The 21863-nt window shown below is 38.9% G+C and overlaps 1 protein-coding gene across 7 annotated transcripts in view; it reads right to left on the bottom strand.

The window, feature by feature from the left end:
• Nucleotides 1-21863, bottom strand: part of ARHGEF28 (Rho guanine nucleotide exchange factor 28) — a 368879-nt gene that overhangs the window by 237526 nt on the left and 109490 nt on the right. For 6 of the 7 annotated variants that reach the window (XR_010750308.1, XM_066377149.1, XM_066377154.1 and 3 more), the window contains 2 exons: nucleotides 14728-14875; nucleotides 11651-11944 (listed from right to left, as the gene is read on the bottom strand). Coding sequence is in view for 6 of the 7 variants with exons in the window: in XM_066377149.1 (XP_066233246.1) it covers nucleotides 11651-11944; nucleotides 14728-14875 (442 nt within the window). In the remaining variant the exon portion in view is untranslated. The remainder of the gene's footprint in view (nucleotides 1-11650; nucleotides 11945-14727; nucleotides 14876-21863) is intronic. The other variant, XM_066377191.1, reaches the window with a different exon arrangement.

The raw sequence follows: 21863 nt of genomic DNA, 5'->3' as shown, positions 1-21863 counted from the left end.
TGAATTAGAAAATATGAATTTAATATAAGATATTAAGAATCCAGACACAATACTATATAGTGCAAAGGGGAGCAGATGACAGATAAAATGTTTGGCTTTAAACATGCAGAGAATTAGCTCTGAGAAAACCACTTCATTCTCAAGTTATTTAAGTCACTTGATCTGTCAGAGGAAAGTGCAGTCTCCTACTTGGATTGTCAGGGGGCTGTCATATAAATACTCTACGGGCCGAAGTTCTCAAAAACTAGGAAAGCCAATAATGGGGGATGTATAGATCATATACATTTGTTTGATCTTTTAATACAAACAGATACAATAAACAATCAATAAACTGATATGTGGTATATGTGAAACAGTTTTCCTCAGGTTATCATTTAAAAGCATAATTTAAGGAAACGGCTTGGGAGGTGCTGCAATTGCATCAGTGTAAGTCACCAGCTATGCCACTGTGACACAGGTACTGCAGCCTGTGCCTCAGGCAGCAGGTGACCATTAGGTGTCATCAGCAGTAATTAAGTCATACACCCTTTCCAGACTGTGCAGTGATATTATTTTTTCACTTGTCAGTATTTCTTCAAGGCTACGATTTGTATCCTCCATTCACTCATTCACTCATTAGATATTTGCTGCCAGCCTAACTATGGCAGGCATTCTCTGCTCTCCTCACACACCACAGGCACCTCCAGCAGATGCTCTGCGAACCCTGCTCTGTTTCAGAGACAAATAAAGTACAGTGCAATCTAAATGTATTATTGCCTGGCAGAAAACGGCATGACTCATCACATCTTGAGAATGGCCTTTGGAAGTCTGCGGTGTGAATCCGCTATTAGGCTAAACCAGAACACAGGCCTGTCCTCTGAGGCCAGGCAGGATCCATCACTGCCTGTGCGCTGACAGCCAGAGCTGCCAGTCCGGAAGTCCAGACTGAGAAATTCTAAACTCTGTGAACGTGAGCTACAATTTCAATTGATGAAAGAAAAAGTATCCTTTTCCTGAAGAACTCAATTCTATATTCAGTTCTTTACTGCCAGAATAACGATTCCTTAAAAATGAAAAGCTAAAAAAAGGATGGAAGACAGAAAACATTTTTAAATTAAGGATTTAAAACTTCACAAATGGCCTGACCAGGAGGTGGCACAGTGCACAGTGGATAGCGCGTCAGACTGGGATGCAGATGACTCAGGTTCGAAACCCCAAGGTCACCAGCTTGAGCGTGGACTCATCTGGTTTGAGCAAGGCTCACCAGCTTGAGCCCAAGGTTGCTGGCTTGAGCAAGGGGTCACTCAGTCTGCTGTGGCCCCTCCCATCAAGGAACATATGAGAAAGCAATCAATGAACAACTAAGGAGCCGCAATGAAGAGTTGATGCTTCTCATCTCTCTCCCTTCCTGTCTGTCTTTCTCTCTCTCTGACTCTGTCTCTGTCACAAAAAATAACACATAAAATAAAATAAAACCTTTGCAAATGATGAAGATTTGTATATCTGTACATGGCCGAGTGAGACAATTTTACCCATTTCCCATTGGAACTAGTTTAAAAAACATTCTGTCCAACACTAGCAGTTATCCAATGGGTTACCTTAGCAATTAAAGGAATATAATACCAGTTTAAATGTCAGGGAAAAAAAAGTGTGGGGATATCTATCCCTTTTAGATACTATCCAAAGTGATAGAAGACTAGAAAGTAACACAACTGCTCGAAAAACATCAAAATTTCCAAGAGAATCATAAAACCCCAGAACCAGTCAATGTCCATAATGCATTAATTTCAAAACTCCTAAGAAAAAGTTTTTTAAAACCTGGAAATCTGTATTTTGTAATAAATCTGTCCTTTATGGGTTTCCTACCCACTTGTATTTCAGCTGAGGCTATTTCAAATTTGCTGTCCAGGACAAAGTTTGGACAGAAAAACAAAGATGACATTTCACATAGTCTGTGGGCCAAGTCTTATAATTCAGTAGCCATACCCAGGTTAATAAGCCTGGTGACACAAATTCGCGGGCAACCTCGAGAACCATGTTGCTGAGCCTCGCTCCATTTTTTTTTTTCTAGTTCTGTAGCCAGCAAATGGTATTCAAGGATAAAAACATCAGCCAAGCTCCTTTTCAAGTGTTAAATCTTGCTTCTTACTAGTTACAGATCTCTTTCCTCTACTCAAAGAAAGATAAACATATTTCCCTGTGACAAACATTGCGGGCCCGCACATTCCCTTTTCCTGTTGCCTAGAAAGACCGTGATGGTTTTGGTATGTGATTTGAAACAAGATGTAGATGTCACAGAAATTTGGCAATTCCCACCAAGTCTTTCATAATGAACTGCTAATTCTTACTTAATGGCTTTTCCTGCAGATAAAAAGAAATATTATGACTGCTCTTTAAACTCCTTAAGGGAACACTAAACCATAAAGACACATTTTAACAGTTAGTTGCTAAATAACCCCTACTCTTATAAACTTTCTTCCAAATTCCTTTTGGCCCTCTGCATTGCTTTTCCTTTTTTCTGTTAGTTCTAAAGTGTAGAAAAACAAACATTCAAGGTCCATCCATGTTATTGTAAATGATCCGATGTCATCATTTCTTATGGCTGAGTAGTATTCCATAGTATATATGTACCAAAGCTTTTTAATCCACTTGTCCTCTGACGGACACTTGGGTTGTTTCCAGATCTTCGCTATTGTGAACAATGCTGCCATAAACATGGGGATGCATTTCTCCTTTTGGAACAGTTCTATGGTGTTCTTGGGGTATATTCCTAAAAGTGGGATAGCTGGGTCAAAAGGCAGTTCAATTTTTAATTTTTTGAGGAATCTCCATACTGTTTTCCACAGAGGCTGCACCAGTCTGCATTCCCACCAGCAGTGAGGAAGGTTCCCTTTATATGGAGTGAAATAAGTAAATCAAAAAAACTAAGAACTATATGAATCCATACATAGATGGGACATAAAAATGAGACTCAGAGACATGAACAAGAATGTGATGGTAATGGGGAGGGGGGGTGGGAAGGGGGCGAGGAATGAGAGAGAGGGGGTGGGGAAGGGGAAGGGCACAAAGAAAACCAGATAGAAGGTGACGGAAGACAATTTGACTTCGGGTGAGGGATATGCAACATAATCAAATGTCAAAATAATCTGGAGATGTTTTCTCTGAACATTTGTGACCTGATTTATCAATGTCACTGCATTAAAATTAATAAAAATAAGATAAAAAAACGAACATTCTCCTTCAAAGGGAACTAACTTATGAAGACTATTAATAAAACAAAGTATCATGTTAACCACCCTTCTTCTTAATAGCAGTATCACATTACATAACCTATATATAGTATTAAAGTCAGGTCCATAACAAGGTTTCTAGTTTTCTTTGAGTTCACTATTCATTATGCCATGACTTATCTTTGCATAGGTACTCTACTTGTACTTACCCTTATAACTTGAATTGTATAACTAATAAACCATTTCTCTAATTTCTAGATTCAAGTTATATCTATTGTGATCGCTATAACTTCATTGATGTTTCTTGCACAGTAAGGAGCATACTCTTAATATGATCTTTGCAATCAATAATTAAGACAATTAATTCCCTAAGCCATCCTCAGTAGGTCCTACCGGTTTCAACAATTAATTCTCCTTGGGGACAGTTCTCCAACCAGCCATACACCTACAGAATGAAAAGTTGGCTCTCTAAATACATCAGCTGTGTTTAAATTTATGCCCAACACAGAAATGCATAAAAGTTGCAAAAGCTCAATTGGCTTACCCTAAAATATTCTTCCATTCATAGAATTGATTAGAATGGCAAGGGAAAATTTAACTCTTTAAACTTAAATCAATCTAACAAATTTTTCTTTGTTTTACTAAAGAGTTTAATGTTTGTCCAGCAGATATAACTCATGGCATCACTTTAAATGTTCTCCCAACAGAAAGGAAATAGTAACTCTGTGATGGGGTGGAGTTGTTAGCTGATGCTACAGCAATAGTCATTTTGCAATATATTTATAGAAATGTGTCAAATCAACATATTGTATACCTCAAAATTATACAATGTTATATGTCAATTACATCACAAAAACTGGGGGGGGGGGAAACAAGCATTGTTATGCTTTTATAATCGGTATTATGAAGAATTCCATCTCTTCTACAAGAACTTCAGCCTATAAGGAGACCTCTGGACATATGAACTACTTTTACCTAGAGAACTGCAAAAAAGCGCAAATCAGTTTTTCAAAATAATAGTAATTTACTCTGGGGAAAAAAATTTTAATCTGGAAATCTTTGCCATTTATTAGTTTGTGTAAATTTATATATAGGTTTCTATATGGCTTTTTAAAGCAAGTGGGTCCTTTTTTCCCCTCTTAAATAAGAAAGCATAAACAGGACAAGCTCTACCTCTTCCATTGGGAGAGGAGCTACTCTGTTCCCGGGGGCAATGCGGTCAGTCCCCTGAGATGGCATCTGTAATCACCTTGGGCTCTTTACTCAAATAGCAGCCTCCCCAGCGGAGATGGAAAGCTTGGCGCTTGCCAGTCATGCTGAGCAGCTGGGAACACAGATGAAGGAAAGTAATTCAGTTAAGCTGGAAGCAAAAGGAAGGGAAGATTTTAACTGAAAAGTTATCTGAGCACCAACAGAATAAAACAGAAAAATATCCCAGTTAACCTAATTTTCAAAAATATATCATTCTTTGAGAAAAGACTTCTGTCCAAAAAAACAAAACAAAACAAAACAGAAACCCTAGCAAAAGTACAAAACAGACAAATTATGAAATTTTATTGAATACTTATTATATAAATAGTCAAAGTTTTACTGCAAATTTGGGGTCCTGAGGCCCTGTAAAAGCTTTTATTAGGAAAGCTTCTTCACAGAAAGAATGGGTTTAATTTTACAAAACAGGAATCCAATTTTATTTATGGCACAAAATTGAATAAGACCCGGGATATTTCCTTCCCTAGAACACATAACGAAGTTGCATTGTGAATAATGACGGGTAAGATTCAGGGCCAAGAAAGGGCTCTGCTTTTCTTTATGAGACACAGAGTCTGTTACGACTCTGGGCTTTCTCCAGGATCTCTGGCCTTCCTGATAACTCTCAGTGACTGAAAGGGGTGAGAGGATTTATTATAAAATGCAAGGAAATACAGTGATGCTTCAATCAGACTTTTCCATGACAAAATCCTTACAGAAATCAATACTCACTCCGTAACATCCATTTATATCCCCCCCAAAACATAAACAAATACACATAAAGAAGTTTTAATAAGTGTGAATAGTGAGGCTTTAAATAGTTTTTGGATAAGCGTTAAAAGAAATAATTACTTGAAAAAAAAACTGTTTCCACTTATGATGTACCTCCCACTAATATATGATAAATTGCTGTGGGCCCCCTACCTCAGTTTATTTCTGTTTTTGTTACTGTAACTCATTTACCTTGAAGAAAAGCAACATTAATGAAATATGTACACTTCTAGTTCAATGCAGCTTATTAAATAAGTGATTCTAAACTGCTTAGAGTAAAACTAAACGAAATTGAAGAAGAGAGACCAAGATGGTGACACAGAAGTCTCCTAAACATCCCCCATCCCATCAAAGCACCAAATCAATAGCTATATATGGAGAAATTTCCTGAGAGAAATCCAGAAACTACCTGAATGACTCTATATGTAAGGTGAATGGGAAGACGCTCACATCAATGGGTAGGAAAGGCTGAGACAGGCTCTCATCATAAACTCCATCCTTCACACAGAGTCACACAATCTGGAGGGAACCCCCAACTCCCAGCTTCTCCCTAAGTAGCAAAGTTTTTGGATCACAAATCTAGTACCCCAACTTTTAAGGCTCCCACCTAAGGGACAGGCCCCAAAATACCTCACTCTAAAAGCCAAAGGGATTTGTATCCACAAGTCCAACAGGACTATAGCAAACAAAGAAGTAGTTCTTAATGGTCACACAAGTTTGCACAATGGCTATCTCCCCAAGGCTCAATGTAGAAGGAGGAGGCCAAAACACCCATCTCCCAGTATTTCATTGGAAGTGTTTGACCACATACAAGCTATTGCCTGAGGGTTCAGTTTCTAATTAGTATGCTAGGGGCTGGCTGGATCCTGAGCCAGTGGGCACTTCCTCCCTTCTCACTACAGCTTGCTCTAACAATAAAGCCACATCATCAGCAATTCTCTGGAAGGATCTTGTATATATGTCTTGTGCCACCCAAGGGACATGCTCCTGGATCACCCAGCTCTGATAACCAATGGGGCTTGCTTTCTCAAGGACTATAGTGGATAAGGCAGCAGCTAATGGGTGCACACCTGAGTACCTGCTACAGCTATTCCTTCAGCACACGAAGGAACAAGAAAAAAAAAAGCCCATCTCCCACTCTTTCCCTGGAAGGGACTAATTGCATATTTTCCCAGTTTATACCTTCTAATCAACTCAAACCTAGGTGTTGATTGAGATCCTCCCCTTCGGGTCACTGATGGGTCTTGGCATGCCCTCAAGTACTTGGGGGCTACTAAGAACAAAGACAGCAACTTGAACAACCTAAAAGATTTAAGAGGCAACAAGGAGCTTGAGCTGGGCTGATCAATGAGATTCATCTCCCACACAAGACCAGTCTGTCAAGACTAGGAGAGGTGCTTCTTTTATCTGATGCACAGAAACAAACAAAAAGTCAAAGAAAATGAAGAAATGGGAGCATACATTCCAAATTTTAAAAGTCTCCAGAAACTGATTTTAATGAAATGGAGTTAAGTGATTTATCTGATAAAAAGTTCAAAATAATGGTCATAAAGATGCTCAACAAGGTGAGGAGAACAATGCATAAACAGACGATTTCAACAAAGAGACAGAACATATGAAAAAGCACCAAACAGAAATCACATAGCTGAAGAACATAATCATTGAAATGAAAATTACAATAGAAGGGTTCAATAGCACATTACATCAGTGGAAGAAAGGATAAGTAAACTTGAAGACAGGGTAGTAGAATTCATTCACTCAGAGGAGTAAAATAAAATAAAATAAAATAAAATAAAATAAAATGGAGTATTACCCTGTCCCTTAACACTGATGGTATAGAGAAGTTTCATTATAAGTCCAGGCTCTAGGCAATGTAACCTCAAATACCATAAACTGCTCTTTTAGAAAGTCTAAAAAAGTTCCTAGAAATCCTTAAGGAATTGCTTATAATACCAGAATTTACTCCTTTGCCTATACTTCATTTGTTCAGACCAATTTCAATTTGCTTTCCACATATGTACATACAATATATTCTCTATGTATGGAAATCTACTGGTATAAATACACAAAAGTCAACTTATTCTGAGAACTTAGTATATTCAGACACTGTTCTAGAAGCTTCACCATACATTATCTAATTTAACCATCACAACAAACCAGTGAAGTAGATACTATTATGCTTTGTTTTAGAAATTATAACTTTGTGGCATCAAAATATCACTTGCCTGGGATGCCTCATATCCAGGAAGCAGCAGGGCCAGGGTTTGAACCTGGCTCCAGAGTACATATTCTTAATGCCTGTGACACTAGAATTGTTCTTACTTTCACCACAAAAAGGAACTGCTCCAGTTTTCCTATTGTAAAAAATACATGTATCTATGTTAGTATGGCAGAGAGGTCAGAAAGAATCTCTTGGTGGCATGAGTCAGCCTGGTATAAAGATATGGATAAACCAAAGGTCATGATAGATGGAAGCTTGGAAAACAAGAATACATCTCCAAACAGCAATGCAAATGGCAATAAGATGACCCTTAGCTACTTGGGGTAACCCAGTGTTCGCCAAACCCATTTTATCACATCTCTCGTCACAAAAATAACCGAACATGCACTTCCAACAGAGAGTGTACACATTACGTGCTAATAAGTCAGCTCCAACTCCTGGCGACACTGTGAATGAGTGATGTCCACAATGTCCTGTCTTCAACAGCCTTGCTAAGAAAATTGCATGCATATAATTTTGCTAATCCACAGACTAAAGATTAGGACATCTTAATTTATTTCTAAATTATGGGATGAAAACTATATCATGTGGTTAACATAAATCCCATTTTGCAGATGCTTAGTTTAACCTATTTATGAATGTGTACAATGTTTCACACTATGAACACTCTGCCAATTTACAGAGGCACAAACTGAACCCCTGCAGACTCCATGCAGCTATCCTGAGGGAATTGCTCACTAGAAAAGGAGCCTTGAGACTGACCTGCATCTGCCTCTCTGTGAGGCTTTGAAGGTCTCCACACACACACATATGCCTGTATGTATGTATTATATATACATATATATATGATTATATATAATTTTTATATATATATATAATTTTTCTCCTATATATGTATATAGGAGAATTAAAACAGTGATACAGTCTGACCAGGCTGTGGCGCAGTGGATACAGCATTGGAATGGGATGTGGAGGACCCAGATTTAAAACCCCAAGGTCACCGGCTTGAGTGCAGGCTCATCCAGTTTGAACATGGGCTCACCAGCTTGAACACAGGGTCGCTGGCTTGAATGTGGGATCATAGACATGACCCCAAGGTCACTAACTTGAGCCCAAAGGTCACTAGCTTGAAGCCCAAGGCTGCTAGCTTGAGCCCAAAGGTCACTGGCTTGAAACCCAAAGTCACTGGCTTGAGCAAGGGATCACTTGGTCTGCTGTACCCCCCCCCCCCCCGTTAAGGCACATATGAGAAAGCAATCAATGAACAACTAAGGTGGCGCAATGAAGAATTGATGCTTCTCATCTCTCTCCCTTACTGTCTGTCTGTCCCTATCTGTCCCTCTCTCTGATTCTTTCTCTGTCTCTGTCAAAAAAAATTAATAAAAAATAAAAAAAACCATGATACATAGGATGTACAATTTCTTAAAGGTCTAAGGATAAAACTTTCATTCATTCAACAAATACCTGAGCATCTATTAGGCTCCAAGCTCTTTGCTAGGTCCTTGGGGATAATGGTGAGCAGGGAAGACAGCACCCACTCTCTCAGGGAGCTCCCCTCTGCATGCATATCTATCAATCATACAGTGTAAGTGCAACACACAGGAGAGTCAGGCATGGCTTAACACAGAACTAGGCTTATGACTTCTCTCATTTGAGGTCTTAAGAAATAAGAAACATTCTTAAGTTCTCAGGAGAGTTTTAGTATAATCCTCATTAAAGGAAAAAAACAGATCCTCTCTAAATGTAGCTATCGCCTTATGATTATGTTTATAAAATATCATCCCTTTACCTAGAGTAGTGCATTTAATGTTGTCCATGAGAAAATTTAAACCAACCTGTAACCAAATTTCATCAGGAAGCCGAAACTTTTGAAAAAAAGCATTATCCAACCACAAAACTAAAGTCATGGGAAAGATACAGAAGAGCAGCAATGGTATACCACATTTCCCCCATGTACAAGATACCCCCATGTATAAGACGCACCTTACTTTGGGGGCCTGAAATTTGAAAAAAAAATGTACTACATAAAGTTATTGAACTCAAGTTTTATTCATTATAAAATTCATACAACTCCTTATCACTCTCAAAACTCCCATCCATTAGCTTGTCCTCATCTGAGTCTGATGACAAATCACTGTCTTCATATATTGCCTCATCCTCCATTCCATCTATGGCATTTGAAATGCCACGCTTCTTAAATGACTTGACAACCATCTCAATCTTGATATAATCCCAGGATCTTTGCACCCAGGTACAAACTTCTCCTATGGTTGGATTCTTCACTCTTCCTGCTGGTGTCAAATTGTCCCCAGAAGACTTCATCTATTGATTCCATTCATCTCTCATGGAAGCTTTGAAGGGTTTGTTAATGCTGACATCAAATGGTTGGAGCTGGGATGTCAAGCCTCTGGGTATGACGGCAAGTTTTGTTTTCTGCTTTGCAGCAATCTTTTGTGGTTTTTGTTATGTGTGCCCTAAACTGATCAAGCACCAATAGGGCAGGTTTGTGTAAGAGCCCACCTGGTCTCCTTCTTGAAATTTTCTCAAACCAGATCTTCATCCCATCCTGACCCATCCAACCCTTGTCATGAACGTGGGCAATCACTCCTCAAGGAATATCTTCTTTTGAAATGTCAAAAGACATTTTGCGTTTGAAAATCAGCATAGGAGGCAGCTTGGTTCCGTCAACACAACAAGCTAGAACAACTGTATAATGGCTCTTTTCATGTCTACTTGTCTTCACAGTTACAGTTTCATCCCCTTCTTATCAACTGTTCTGTTATTTGGGACATCAAATTGAAGGGGGGCTTCATCCATATTTGCAATCTGTCCCAACTCAAACTGATGTGTCTTCCAACACTGAATGAAAAAATGATGAAATTCAAGGACCTTCTGCTCATAGCTTTCCAGCATTTTTTGGGCAAGTCTGGTGTGTGTACACATGCTTAGTCCATTCCTTTTCATGAACCTGAAGCACCAGTTGTGTCCTCCTTTGAAATCAGTAACTTCTTTTTCATCAGTAATTCTTCTTGCCTCATGCTGAACCATTTTTCTGGACACAGGAATTCCAACTTCCCTTTGCTCTTCCATCCATATCTTCAATCCCCTCTCTAAATCAGGCCATTTTGCTGACTTGCCTCTCATGGCCTTCTTCTGCCATGGCGTTTTCAGTAGGGTTTCTTCTTCTCCTAGTCAGTCTCGGATTGATTTCTCAGTGGGAGGAGGACCAAACTTATGTTCAGCAGCATGATTTCCATTCCCTTTTGCAAACTGGATCGCTTTTAACTTGAATTCAGCACTGTATGAAAGTCTTTTCTGAGCAATTTCTGGGAAGAATGTGGCAAAACATAACCTACTGTAATATACCTGTGACAAGTGCGAAACAATGAGCACAAAAATAAGCACAAAAAAAGCGGGAAATGTGAGCAAAATAAATCTACAACCATTGTATAAGACACACCCAGTTTTTAGACCCCAAATTTTTCAAAAAAGGGTGTGTCTTATACATGGGGACATACGGTATGTCATGTTTAATAAAATACAGAGCAACATCTCTGCAGTTCCAATAAAATTATGTAATTTGTGTCAACATACCAAGTACCTCTTGCCTCATGCCTGGTATGGATACAACATCATCTCTATTCACACCGATTCCAAATGGTGGTTGTTACCAGTCTATTCAGTCTTTTAGTAAACAGGAGACATTCAAAGGTAACTCCAAAAGTCAGTACAAATATATGAATGCTCACAGTGACACTGACCTTTTTAAAGATGCCAACAAAATGATCGCATTTACTTCATGGCCACCTTTCTTCTAAATGTGCTACAGAGTTGGCTGCATGCTCTTCATTGCCCAATGACTGTGCCTACTTGAAAATAGGCAGCGATACCCCCTTCTCCCAGCAAGAAAACCTGCCAAGGGAAGTGCAGCCAAAGCCCGAAGCAGCTGGTTCAAGAGCCTTCCACAAAGACTAGTTCTTCCCGCCTGAGGCAAAGCTCTTCTCCTGGAACAGAGTGGCATCAACAGCCCAGAGAAGACTAGCTTGAGCCCTCAGGGAAACCAGTGCCATCAGATCAAGGCTTGAATCAAAAGTGGGCAGGAAAATCCACCAATCCACCCAGGAAAATAGACAATAAATGGCAAGACATTACTGCACTTGACACAGAGAGGAGACATGCAATTTTTCTGGTGAAGACTCACCTTCAAGTGAAGAATTTCCCAAGACAGTCCACCCAGGAGGCAACTCCAGATGGGTCAGAGCCAGCACAAGTTCCTCATCCAAGGCAGGCAGTGCTCCCACCGTCAGGGCAAATGGGGTCAGCAACGTCTGATGGCTACTGGTGGTGAGGCGATCAGCCTGGGTGACTAGCAGACGGGCCAGCCTGCAGGCCATGTTGTCCACGTAGGTCACCAATCCAGAGCCCATGTTTACTGGGGAGTAACCTTCTGAGCAGAGGCACACAGATACCGTCACGGTCTCCTGAAGCCCGTGGCCTGGACGACAAGACAGTGAACAGTTCACCCAAAGTCTACAGGATATGCTGTCACAGTGCCCCAAGTGCTAGTGGTCACCTGTCTCACTGCGCTGCCTTAGCAGACCACATGCTCCAGGAGACGGAAGCAGGAGGGAAATAAAAAAAAATGCAGTCTTCTTTCACTGCTGCCAAGCCTGTGCCAAATTAAAGCTGACCCGATCTCCTTCAGTGACTCCTGATTTTAAAGCTAAGCTTTATGAGCTCTGAGCATGTCAGTGTCTATTCTCCGAAGACACTGTTATTTGACATACCTTACCCAACCTCCTCATTCAAGTTTCTCATCTTAAACATCTTTTTCCTTTTCTGCTCTACCATTTACTCCTGAGTTACACATTTTTATGTATTCCTTTAGGTGATAGTTGTATAAAGCAGCATGACAAGGTTATACAAGTTCACCCTGATTCCACAGAGCTCCACTGAATGTGAGTCAGGGTGGGGAAAGACTACTCAAGAGAAATGTGCATATAGACATTGTCCAGTGCCCCCCACTTCTGACAGCGGCTTCTCTGTCTTGTTCTGTTGCGGGTGGTCACCTTATCCTGCTGTCTGTTCCTCTTCCTTATACTTCTCTTCTTTCTTCTTGCCAAGGTTGGTGAACTTTTATTTTTATGTTACCCTTGGCAGAATTTCCAGAAGTTGGTACTACCAAACCTCTGTGATTATGATAATCCCAGTTGGACAGAAGAAGCGCTAACATTCAGTCACCACTGGCCCCACGCACATGGTGAATGAATACAAGTCATTCCTGCTCTCCCTTATTCTCCAAAGACTTTCTCCAAACGCAATGTGCCTGGGCTTCAAGGAATGAGAGACTCCCAGGTTTACTAAACAAGAATTACTGCCACTTTCACACTGACTTTTTTTAAAATGTTCCAAAGTGCAGGCCCAGAATCAGCCCCCACCACCAGCCTACTTATGTCCAAAGGGTAATACAGAAACCTGTCCTACATACTTCTGAGAGGGTACCCTGGTAAAGCTGTAACCAGTGAAATTTTAGGCTTAGAGACAGGGACTATCACCTGCCTGTAGGAAATCTGTTAAAATGAAGGTAAAAACCCTCACCTCTAAGTAAGCCACAATAGAATCAAAAAGAGTTTCTTTAACACACAAGGAGTGGGAAGGAGGTTCACCCCTACAAATCCAAAACATAAAAAGGACAAAACAAAATTTTTGCTATTAGAAGTGGCACTTAAGTCATTTTTATTCTCTCTCTATAAAAGTCTTCATAAAAAAGTAATCCTCCCCCAAAAAAAGTGGGGAGCTCAAGGCAGGAAAGACAGAAATGTAATGCTAAAGCAAAAGGGCAGAGGCGCCCAACCAGGCGGTGGCGCAGTGAATAAAGCATCGGCCTGGGACGCAGAAGACCCAGGTTTGAAACCCCAAGGTCACCAGCTTGAAGATGGGCTCATCCGGCTTGAGCGCGGAGTCGCTGGCTTGAGCTAAGGGTCACTGGCTCAGCTGGAGCCCCTTCACCCCTGGTCAAGGCACATATGAGAAAGCACTCAATCAACAGCTAAGGTACCGCCACTGAGTTGACGCTTCTCATCTCTCTCCCCTTTGATCTGTCTGTCCCTCTCTCTTTCTCACTAAAGAAAAAAAAAGGGGAGGGGCAGAGGCAAGAGAGACCCACAGTCCAAGTGACTCTGTGTCATTAATGAGGTTTGACTTTGACTTTTCTTTTCCTTATAAAAATGAGAGTTATTGAACCAGACAGAAAAGTGCTTAAAATTGCCCACAGGACAACAGACTGGTTCAAGCCCAGGTAGCTAAAAGGTCTGTGTTCATCTCTACAGTGCTAGCTTTGCTTGTGTTGGCATCTTTCCTATCCACCTTCTTCCCGCCGATACAGACATATCACAGCAGCATTTAGGAACACTTTGCCTCTAAAACGAGGCCAATCTTACTTCTAAGGAAATTTGATGGTTCCCTGCATGATACAATTTAAGAGTAACTGAAAGATCCAACAGTTAAATAAAACTGACCAATCAACAAGCAAGAACAATAAAACATCCCTTTCTGCCGGTAATGACATCTTATTTACACTTTTAGGCTAGAGCTCGATCTCTCAATGCACAACCCCAGTGAAAACACAAACGATTACCCTGAAAAGGGTAATCAACTCATGATAACACATTAATATGATGCATTAATTTGTCACCTGTCACCACAGTGACTGAAGAAGATGTCTGGGAGAATGACAGGTTTTGGAACATGATCACTTTGGTGGCGGGGAGAGAGAGTCTTGGGGTCTGAGACCCAGCAAGGGAGCGTCTGGAGGGACAGGGTTCCGGGTAAGGAACCCCAGCCACCAAAGGGAGCAAGCAGGGAGAGGCAGCCCCTAGGTCTGCTAGACTGACCACAGGGAAAGAAGAAGGGAGAAAGAAGACAACTGTCAATGTCTCTGTTGTGCCTGAGCCATTCCTGGCAATGGGACCTGGGATCTGGGAGGCGATCCTGAGGTATAGTGCCACCTCCATTGGACGGCATCCAAAGCATACCCACCCTGGAGAGTTGAGTTTAAGGCGAGGCTGCTCAGGGAGCTGCAGACGCAGCTGGAGGAACCTCAGGTATGAGATGACCCAGTGTGAGTGCTCTTTCTAACACACCACACTCTCACACCCCCGCCCCTCCCTGAAGCACTGTACAGTTTCTTATGTCCTGGTTTTCTTTCTGGCCTATATTCCTGGTGGGAGGATGCTTACAGATAGATTTCCCAACTGCACAGTCAAGAGGACACCTCACCTGGAACGCTGGACTGGAGAACATTATCTTCCATGCGCTCTGCAATCACGATGTGTCTCTGATGAGATCCATTATAAATAAAGTAAAACTCGGCATCTTTAGGAAGATAGACATTTTTGCCAAACTTCGCATAGACCGTCATCTGCCCCTGAAAAATGAACAAGTTGGGGCATCATCACACTTCCTCCTCCAGGCTCTGAGAAACCACAACAAGAAGGACCTGCATCCCAACCAAGGTGGTTTGTCACAATCACTTCATGTGAGTGAGCCCAAGTATTACGAATCCTTTCCAACAAACAACAGCATTTTGGAAGACAGGGAGATGCTTTATCGTACTGAAGTATGGGTGTCAGAGCTGGTTTATTCTGTATTTAGAATTAAAGATGGGAGTGTAGGAGGAATTTCTCTTTTTCATACGAGATGTAAAAATGTGGTGCTTTGCCTTTTACTGTTTGAATTCCTGACTGATGAACATCATTGCTTATATTAATTTTTTCCTCTATCTGAGATACCACCATGGCATAAAGATTCAAAATAATTATTCTTTAGCTGTGGCCTCACCCTCTACTACATCTATCACAGTCGGCTGTAAGAACCTTAAATATTCACGCACCTTACACCATGTGAAATAAATAGCACCACTTGCTCCCTCGTTTGTACCTTTTCCAATGACTATTTGTACTTTCTGAAGAATCTTCAAGTCCTCTTTCTCATCAGGTCTAGCCTAACACTTTCTCTTGAGAGCTTCTGGGGGAACAGAGCCCTGCTAAGTGCCCTGGTCCCAAGGAAAGGAGCTGCATCCCTGAGTCACCAAGGCACACTCTGGGGAAGGAAGGAATGTGAAGGAAGTGGCAGCAGCAGGCTAGCGCTCTCCAGTATTTTACCATCTGGAGGCCGTGGGGCGGGGATCCATCAGCCATGCTGCCAGATGATCTCAGGACCTTGAAGGATTCAGGACACTCCCTCACCTCAAACATAAAAAGGGCAATACAAAGTGGACCTCCAGGGAGAGGGAACATTCCGCCCAGCCTGTAGGAGTGGCAGGGAAATGGAAACCAGGAGGTGGGAAGGGTCACCACTTTGGAGGGCCTCCAGAGCTTGGCGCAGTGTGGAGCATCTGGGCTTTTGTGTGCTTGCCCAGCAGAAACAAACCCACCCTCTGAGAGTTCCGTACTCAGTGACAGGGGAGAAAAGTGAACAGAGAAAAGTCTACACAGTCTCTTTAGCGGCTGTGTGCCTTTGATGGCTATTAGCATGCTATTCTGTAGGATATCAAAAGCCAATCAGTAAAAAAAACAAAATCAGGGTGGAGCTCCTCTTCCCAGTAAACACATGGTTATTTCTTTCAACATTTTAAAAATAAAATGGCTATGTGTTTCTATGTAGTTTTGCAATCCACGACACTCACATAACATTATCTTAAATTTTGAATTGGGTATAAATACACATTGTGCTGTTCTAAAAAAAATCACTGGTTCCCAATTTTGAGTTGTCCTCTCTCCATGTGTGAGCTCTCACAATATGTGCAAAAATAATCAATAGAAAGTAACATGCCAAGAAAAATCTACCATACAATAGCTTCAAAAAAAGTTCCGGAAGAGGATTTAAAAAGAAAAAGAAATAACAAACGTCTGACCTGACTGAGAGAGGAAACTTAGATGAAATTTCACTTCCTAAGAAAGGAAGGACAGCTTGCTTTAGTCATATTCCTGGTTGCTAAAGGGACTGTTAATTACTCCTGGAACTCATGGACAGAATCTGACCTGACCTGTCATTTTTTTTTAATAGAAAATATATTGTATAAACAGATTATGGTTTTTCACAGATCACAAGGATATCTAGTCTGTATCTATTCAAAACAACGATCATATTACTATTTTATCTGGTTGGGTAAACAATAATGGCAACTTATGAAAGAGTGTAACTGCAATCCTTTTCAGTGCAATCCCAACAGCAGTTTTAAATTCAGTTATGCTTCCTTTCAAGACCATTCCCTGCTGCACATTGATAAAAGACGAACAACAGTGAGTTCAGAAATTACATGTGTCCCTTCAGGAGAGATGCCCAGAAATCCTAGCATGAAGAACAACGTTCAGCGTAAAAGGAGTTTATTATTTGCTAAACACAAAAGGATCAGAAAGATTTGGTGTAAATGTAGCAGAAAGAGGGAAGAGGGTGATAAGAGAAACCAACAGAGACCCAATGAGACAGAAGGGGCTGAAGGGGGGGGGGGGAGAGACAGCAAGAGAGAAAGAGGAAGACAGGGAAAGAAAACATGAATATGAAAGAACATTATCATTCAGAAAAAGTAAAGTAAAGCTAAAAGAAGGCATAGATAAAGCAACAAAGGAGATCAGCAGGAGGAATGGGCTTCTGGAAATGTGCTGAGGAACAAGGTCCAACATTATCAGCCACAGGTGACAATTTTTCACTAAGACTGGGGATTTTTCTAATCACTGTAGCCACCAAAAATTTCCTACTTTACTTAGAAGGACACTAATCCTATTAATGGCAAAGGTAAATTTGAGTTTACGAATCCCAAGGTGCCGCCATCATTCCTCCATCTGGATTCAATTGCATGCTTTGTTCTAAGCAATTGAAAACTGTAAACTTTCCTAAGTGAATTTGTTGGCATCAGTATCAGAATCACTCTGCTTCTATGTGGAAATAACACAGATGTGTTATCACCTCTCTATCAATGCATTATATCCTAAATAAAAAAACACTCAGCTCTATATTTCACTGAAACCTCTGGAAACAATAAGAGGCGTAACAGGCAAAACTATCTCCCCAAATTAATCTATAAATTTAGTGTACTCTAATCAAAACTCAAACTAAAATTTTCAAATGAAAATCAACAAGTTTATTCTAAAGTTCATCTGGAAGAATAAAAACAGAAGACTAGAAACAAATGTTTTGAGAAAGAATAATGTTTGAGCTGGGGGCAGGGGGAGATCAGAACTTACCTCTCACAAAGCAAAACATCCAATAAAATCATGGTAATTTAAACAGTATGACAGTGACACACAGACAGACCACTAAGTATAGAGTCCAGAAACAGATGCATGGAAATTATATAATAAAGGTGGCATTTCAAATCAGTGTGGAAAGGATGGTCTACTAAATAAATGGTTTTGAAACAATACCTATCCATCTGGGGCAAAAACATTCTTTATACCAAATAGTTGAATTCCCAATTAATGCAATATTGAACATAGTTCATAAGCACATAAAATTAGAAGACTGTCTAAAATTTTTCATTATTGCACAAAATGATAGCAATTGAAGACATCTAAATTTTATCAATAATGACACCACACTAAGTTTTTTATTTTTCCTATTTCCCACCCCCTCAGTCTTTGTTCAATGCACAGCTAATTATTACATTACTATACTCATGGCATAAATACACAGCACATATGGTTGTCTTTTGCTCTCTTCTATCAAAAATAATTTTTCATATTTTAACAATATTCTAAGTATTTTTTCATTAATCTCTAACAGTCCCTAATTCAGGATTTCTAATACAATAAATAATTTGGTGGCTGCATTATCCTAATCACTAGGAATTCTTGTACTAATGTTCTCTTTCCTTTACTCCCTTTCTTCTCTCACCTTCTGTAAACAATACATACATATATTATTATATTTTGTTAGTAACAATATTATTTGTAGGACAACAACCTTAACAATCTAGTTTCTAAAGTGTCTGGCATTAGTAGGCAGTAAAGAAGTGAGGTAATTTCACATTGTGACAATGAGAACAAAGTGTGCATTTTTCATAGGAGGGTTTTCTTAATCTGGGGCCACAGGCAGAGTCCATTAATGAGTTTCAGGTGGTCTGGGAACCTCTTAAAATTGTTAGCAAAATTGTTTTTGCATGTATACATGTGTCCAATATCCTGAGGAAAGATTTATGGCTTTCATCATGTTCTCAAAGGCATCCGAAGATTCACAGAATGTTGGGAACATTTGCTTTCATAGTAACAAACAAAATTGGAAAAATGTAAGTGCTTTTTAATGATAATGGTCAACTTTTATATGACAGTAAGACTGTCCTACTGTCTCTAAGGTATTGCAGTATTCTACAGCTTTCACATGGGTAATTGTTAGGACAGAAGCACAATGAGGGTAGATGTTAACTGACACTTCAAATATGATCATGAAAGTTTACTAATACATGCCATAAAAACCATTATCATAATATATATAATACTTTAAGTGATCAAATTTGATTCTCTGTTTTTAATATTTGAGATTTGTTCTGTTTACAGTAACAAAAAGAGAAAAGGAAAGGATAGTGATCCTACCTACAGACTTCCCTGCAAAGCACAGTGTGCACTGAATATGGTAAGATCCTGAGAAAGTAAAAAAAAAGCAAAAAAAAAGCATTGTCTCATCTTATAGGTAAGTGAATTAGAGTTCAGACAGGTACTACTAACTAGCCCAGGATTCCAGAGCTAAATTAACAGCATTGGTTTTCTTGATTTCTTCCCCAATCTCCAAGTTAGGTTATACTCTTTATATTCCTAAAGCACAATTCTAAAGAAAGCGCCATGGGTACAAAGTCTTTTACTTCTGATTACTGCATTTAACCAAAGTACTTCTTAAAAACAAGTATAAAAATGCAAAGATTTTTTTCATGTGTGTGCATATATATGTATTATATGTAGACATATGCATATCTCTACACATACATACATATATTACCTTTTGTGTATAGAGTACCACACAATTATTAAAGTGCTTTCTTGTGTATTTTCTCATTTTATTCCCACAATAGTACCTGGAAAGTATAGTCATAGCTCTTATTTTATAAATGAGAACACTGATAATAACCAGGTCCAGTGAGTGGCTGAGCCATAAATCAAATCTAGACCTTCATGTTCCAGCCCCAGCACTTTCCTCCACAATGTGTTACTGTACAAACAGCAAATGCTCAAGTATTTACTGACTTATCTATACTTTGATGTTTAACTGAACGTTTATTTTTTGTCCTTAATACAAAGAATCTCACCCTGAAATCCATGGGTATATGTGAGATGGAGAGGGGAGTTCAGAAAAATGTTCCTAATCCCCCTGAAGACATAGGCACAGTTTTAAGCATTCATCTGGAGAGAGTGCCTGTCTTTTAATCAGAGATTCTTAGGATGGTACAAGGAGCATATAATTCAAAAAGGTTAAAAACTACCGATAAGAAACATGTTTAAAGCATCTTGTATAAAATATCAAGATCATTCAAATTTATTATCCTAAACCAAAACTAAATAAAAAAAGATAAAGGTGAATACAAATTGTTTAGATCCAGAAGGAAATAACAAGATGTCATTTTTTTTAAGAAAGGTAAACTAAAATGACCTAAAAGACTAAGACATTTCTTGAGAAATAGACCTTTGAGTAGGAATGGCTTCCATTTCCTGACAGGATAAAATAGAGCACAGTAAGCCAATGTTCTTGCTGATAACTAGAAAATAAAGACAGGAACATTAAAAAGTCATTCTTAAAGAGAACTGTGGACATGAGGATAAATATAAAAATCCAGAAAGTGCAGAACCACTCAAGAGATGTTATGGAAGTCAATGGAATGGTATCTTTAAAGTAATGAAAGAAAATAACTAATGATCTAAAATTCCATTACTAAAAAAAATATTCTTAAAAATGAAGCTTCAGTTAAAATATTTAAGACAGCCCTGGTTGGTTAACTCAGCTGGTTAGAGCATTGTCCCAAACACCAAGGTTGCAGGTTTGATCTCCAGTCAGGGAACATACAGAAAGTGACCAATGAAGGCACAACTAAATGGAACAAAATGAATGCTTTGTTCTCTCTCTCCCCCTTCCTCTCTCTGTCTCTCTAAAAATCAATTAATAAAATAAATAAATAAAAATTAAATATATGTATATATATATATTTAAGACAAGTATTGAGGGAATTAATTACCAGCAGGCCAGAATTAAAATACCAAAGCGATTTATTCAAGCACAAGTAAAATGTCTCAAGCAGAAACATGGAAATGCAAGAGGTAATGAGGAAATGTAAAATGGATAAATATGTGAGTAAACACAATAATTATCTAATATACAAATGCTAGTTATAATGTCATAGAGTTTTAAATATTTGTAGAACTGTAATGTCTGACAATAATAATATAAAAAGGATATGGATTAAAGTATCTAGCAGTTTTGGAAAAGTGTTAAAAGAGTAACTTATTATATTTAGAGTATGTCAAATATACATGTTTTAAGTAGAGAATAACCACTAACAGAATAGTAAAAATAATGTATGACTAACAAGCTATAGAGGAAAAAATTAAGTAGAAAATATTTAATCAAAAACACAAAACAGCAGAAATAAAGAACATAAAACATGTGTCAAATAAAGAGTATACACATTCAGCTATATTAGCAATTATATTAAATGTAAATGAACTAACTGAGCCAAATAAAACACCAAGACAATAATCATGAATTTTTTAAAACTCAAAAACAGTATCAATACCTATATGCTGCTTACAAGAGAAACACTTTAAAAATAACACAGAAAACTTAAAAGTAAAAACACATACTAAGCAACACTAACCAAAACAAAGCTAGTATAATCAAAATAAAATCAGATAAAGTAGTTTTTAAAGACACATTATGAGAGAAAGAAGAGCTTTTTACTGTATGAAGTGTCAGTTGAAAAGGATATCATAGTATTAAATCTGTATGTACCTAAAAACATAGCCTCAAAATATAAAGGGAATATAAACAAATCCAAAAGAGGAAACAGACAAATCCATAATCACATTGGGAGACTTTAGCTTGCCTCTCACAATAGCTGACTGAACAGACAAAACTGACACAGATACACAATTAACAAGATTACTAATAAAAAAGAATAATTACCATAAATTAAATGTATGTAATATTTATTTTAAAGGGAACCCATTATTTGACACTCTGTATTAAACTCAGTTAAATAAACAATCTCGATGACTTTCACACTTGATAGAATGACTCACCACTATAGAACTGAAATAGCCTTTGTGTCTGTAACACAACTGCATTGAGCAAAATAACAATTCATGACACAGGTCAGTAAATGACTCCAGATTCCTCACAAGACCAGAAGCAGGCTTTATAAAGCTCCTTAGCTG

The sequence above is a fragment of the Saccopteryx leptura genome, chromosome 1 (genome assembly GCF_036850995.1).
Source record: "Saccopteryx leptura isolate mSacLep1 chromosome 1, mSacLep1_pri_phased_curated, whole genome shotgun sequence".
Taxonomy (NCBI): domain Eukaryota; kingdom Metazoa; phylum Chordata; class Mammalia; order Chiroptera; family Emballonuridae; genus Saccopteryx; species Saccopteryx leptura.
The sequence above is the reverse complement of the archived record's forward strand: the minus strand, read 5'-3'. Positions and strand labels throughout refer to the sequence as shown.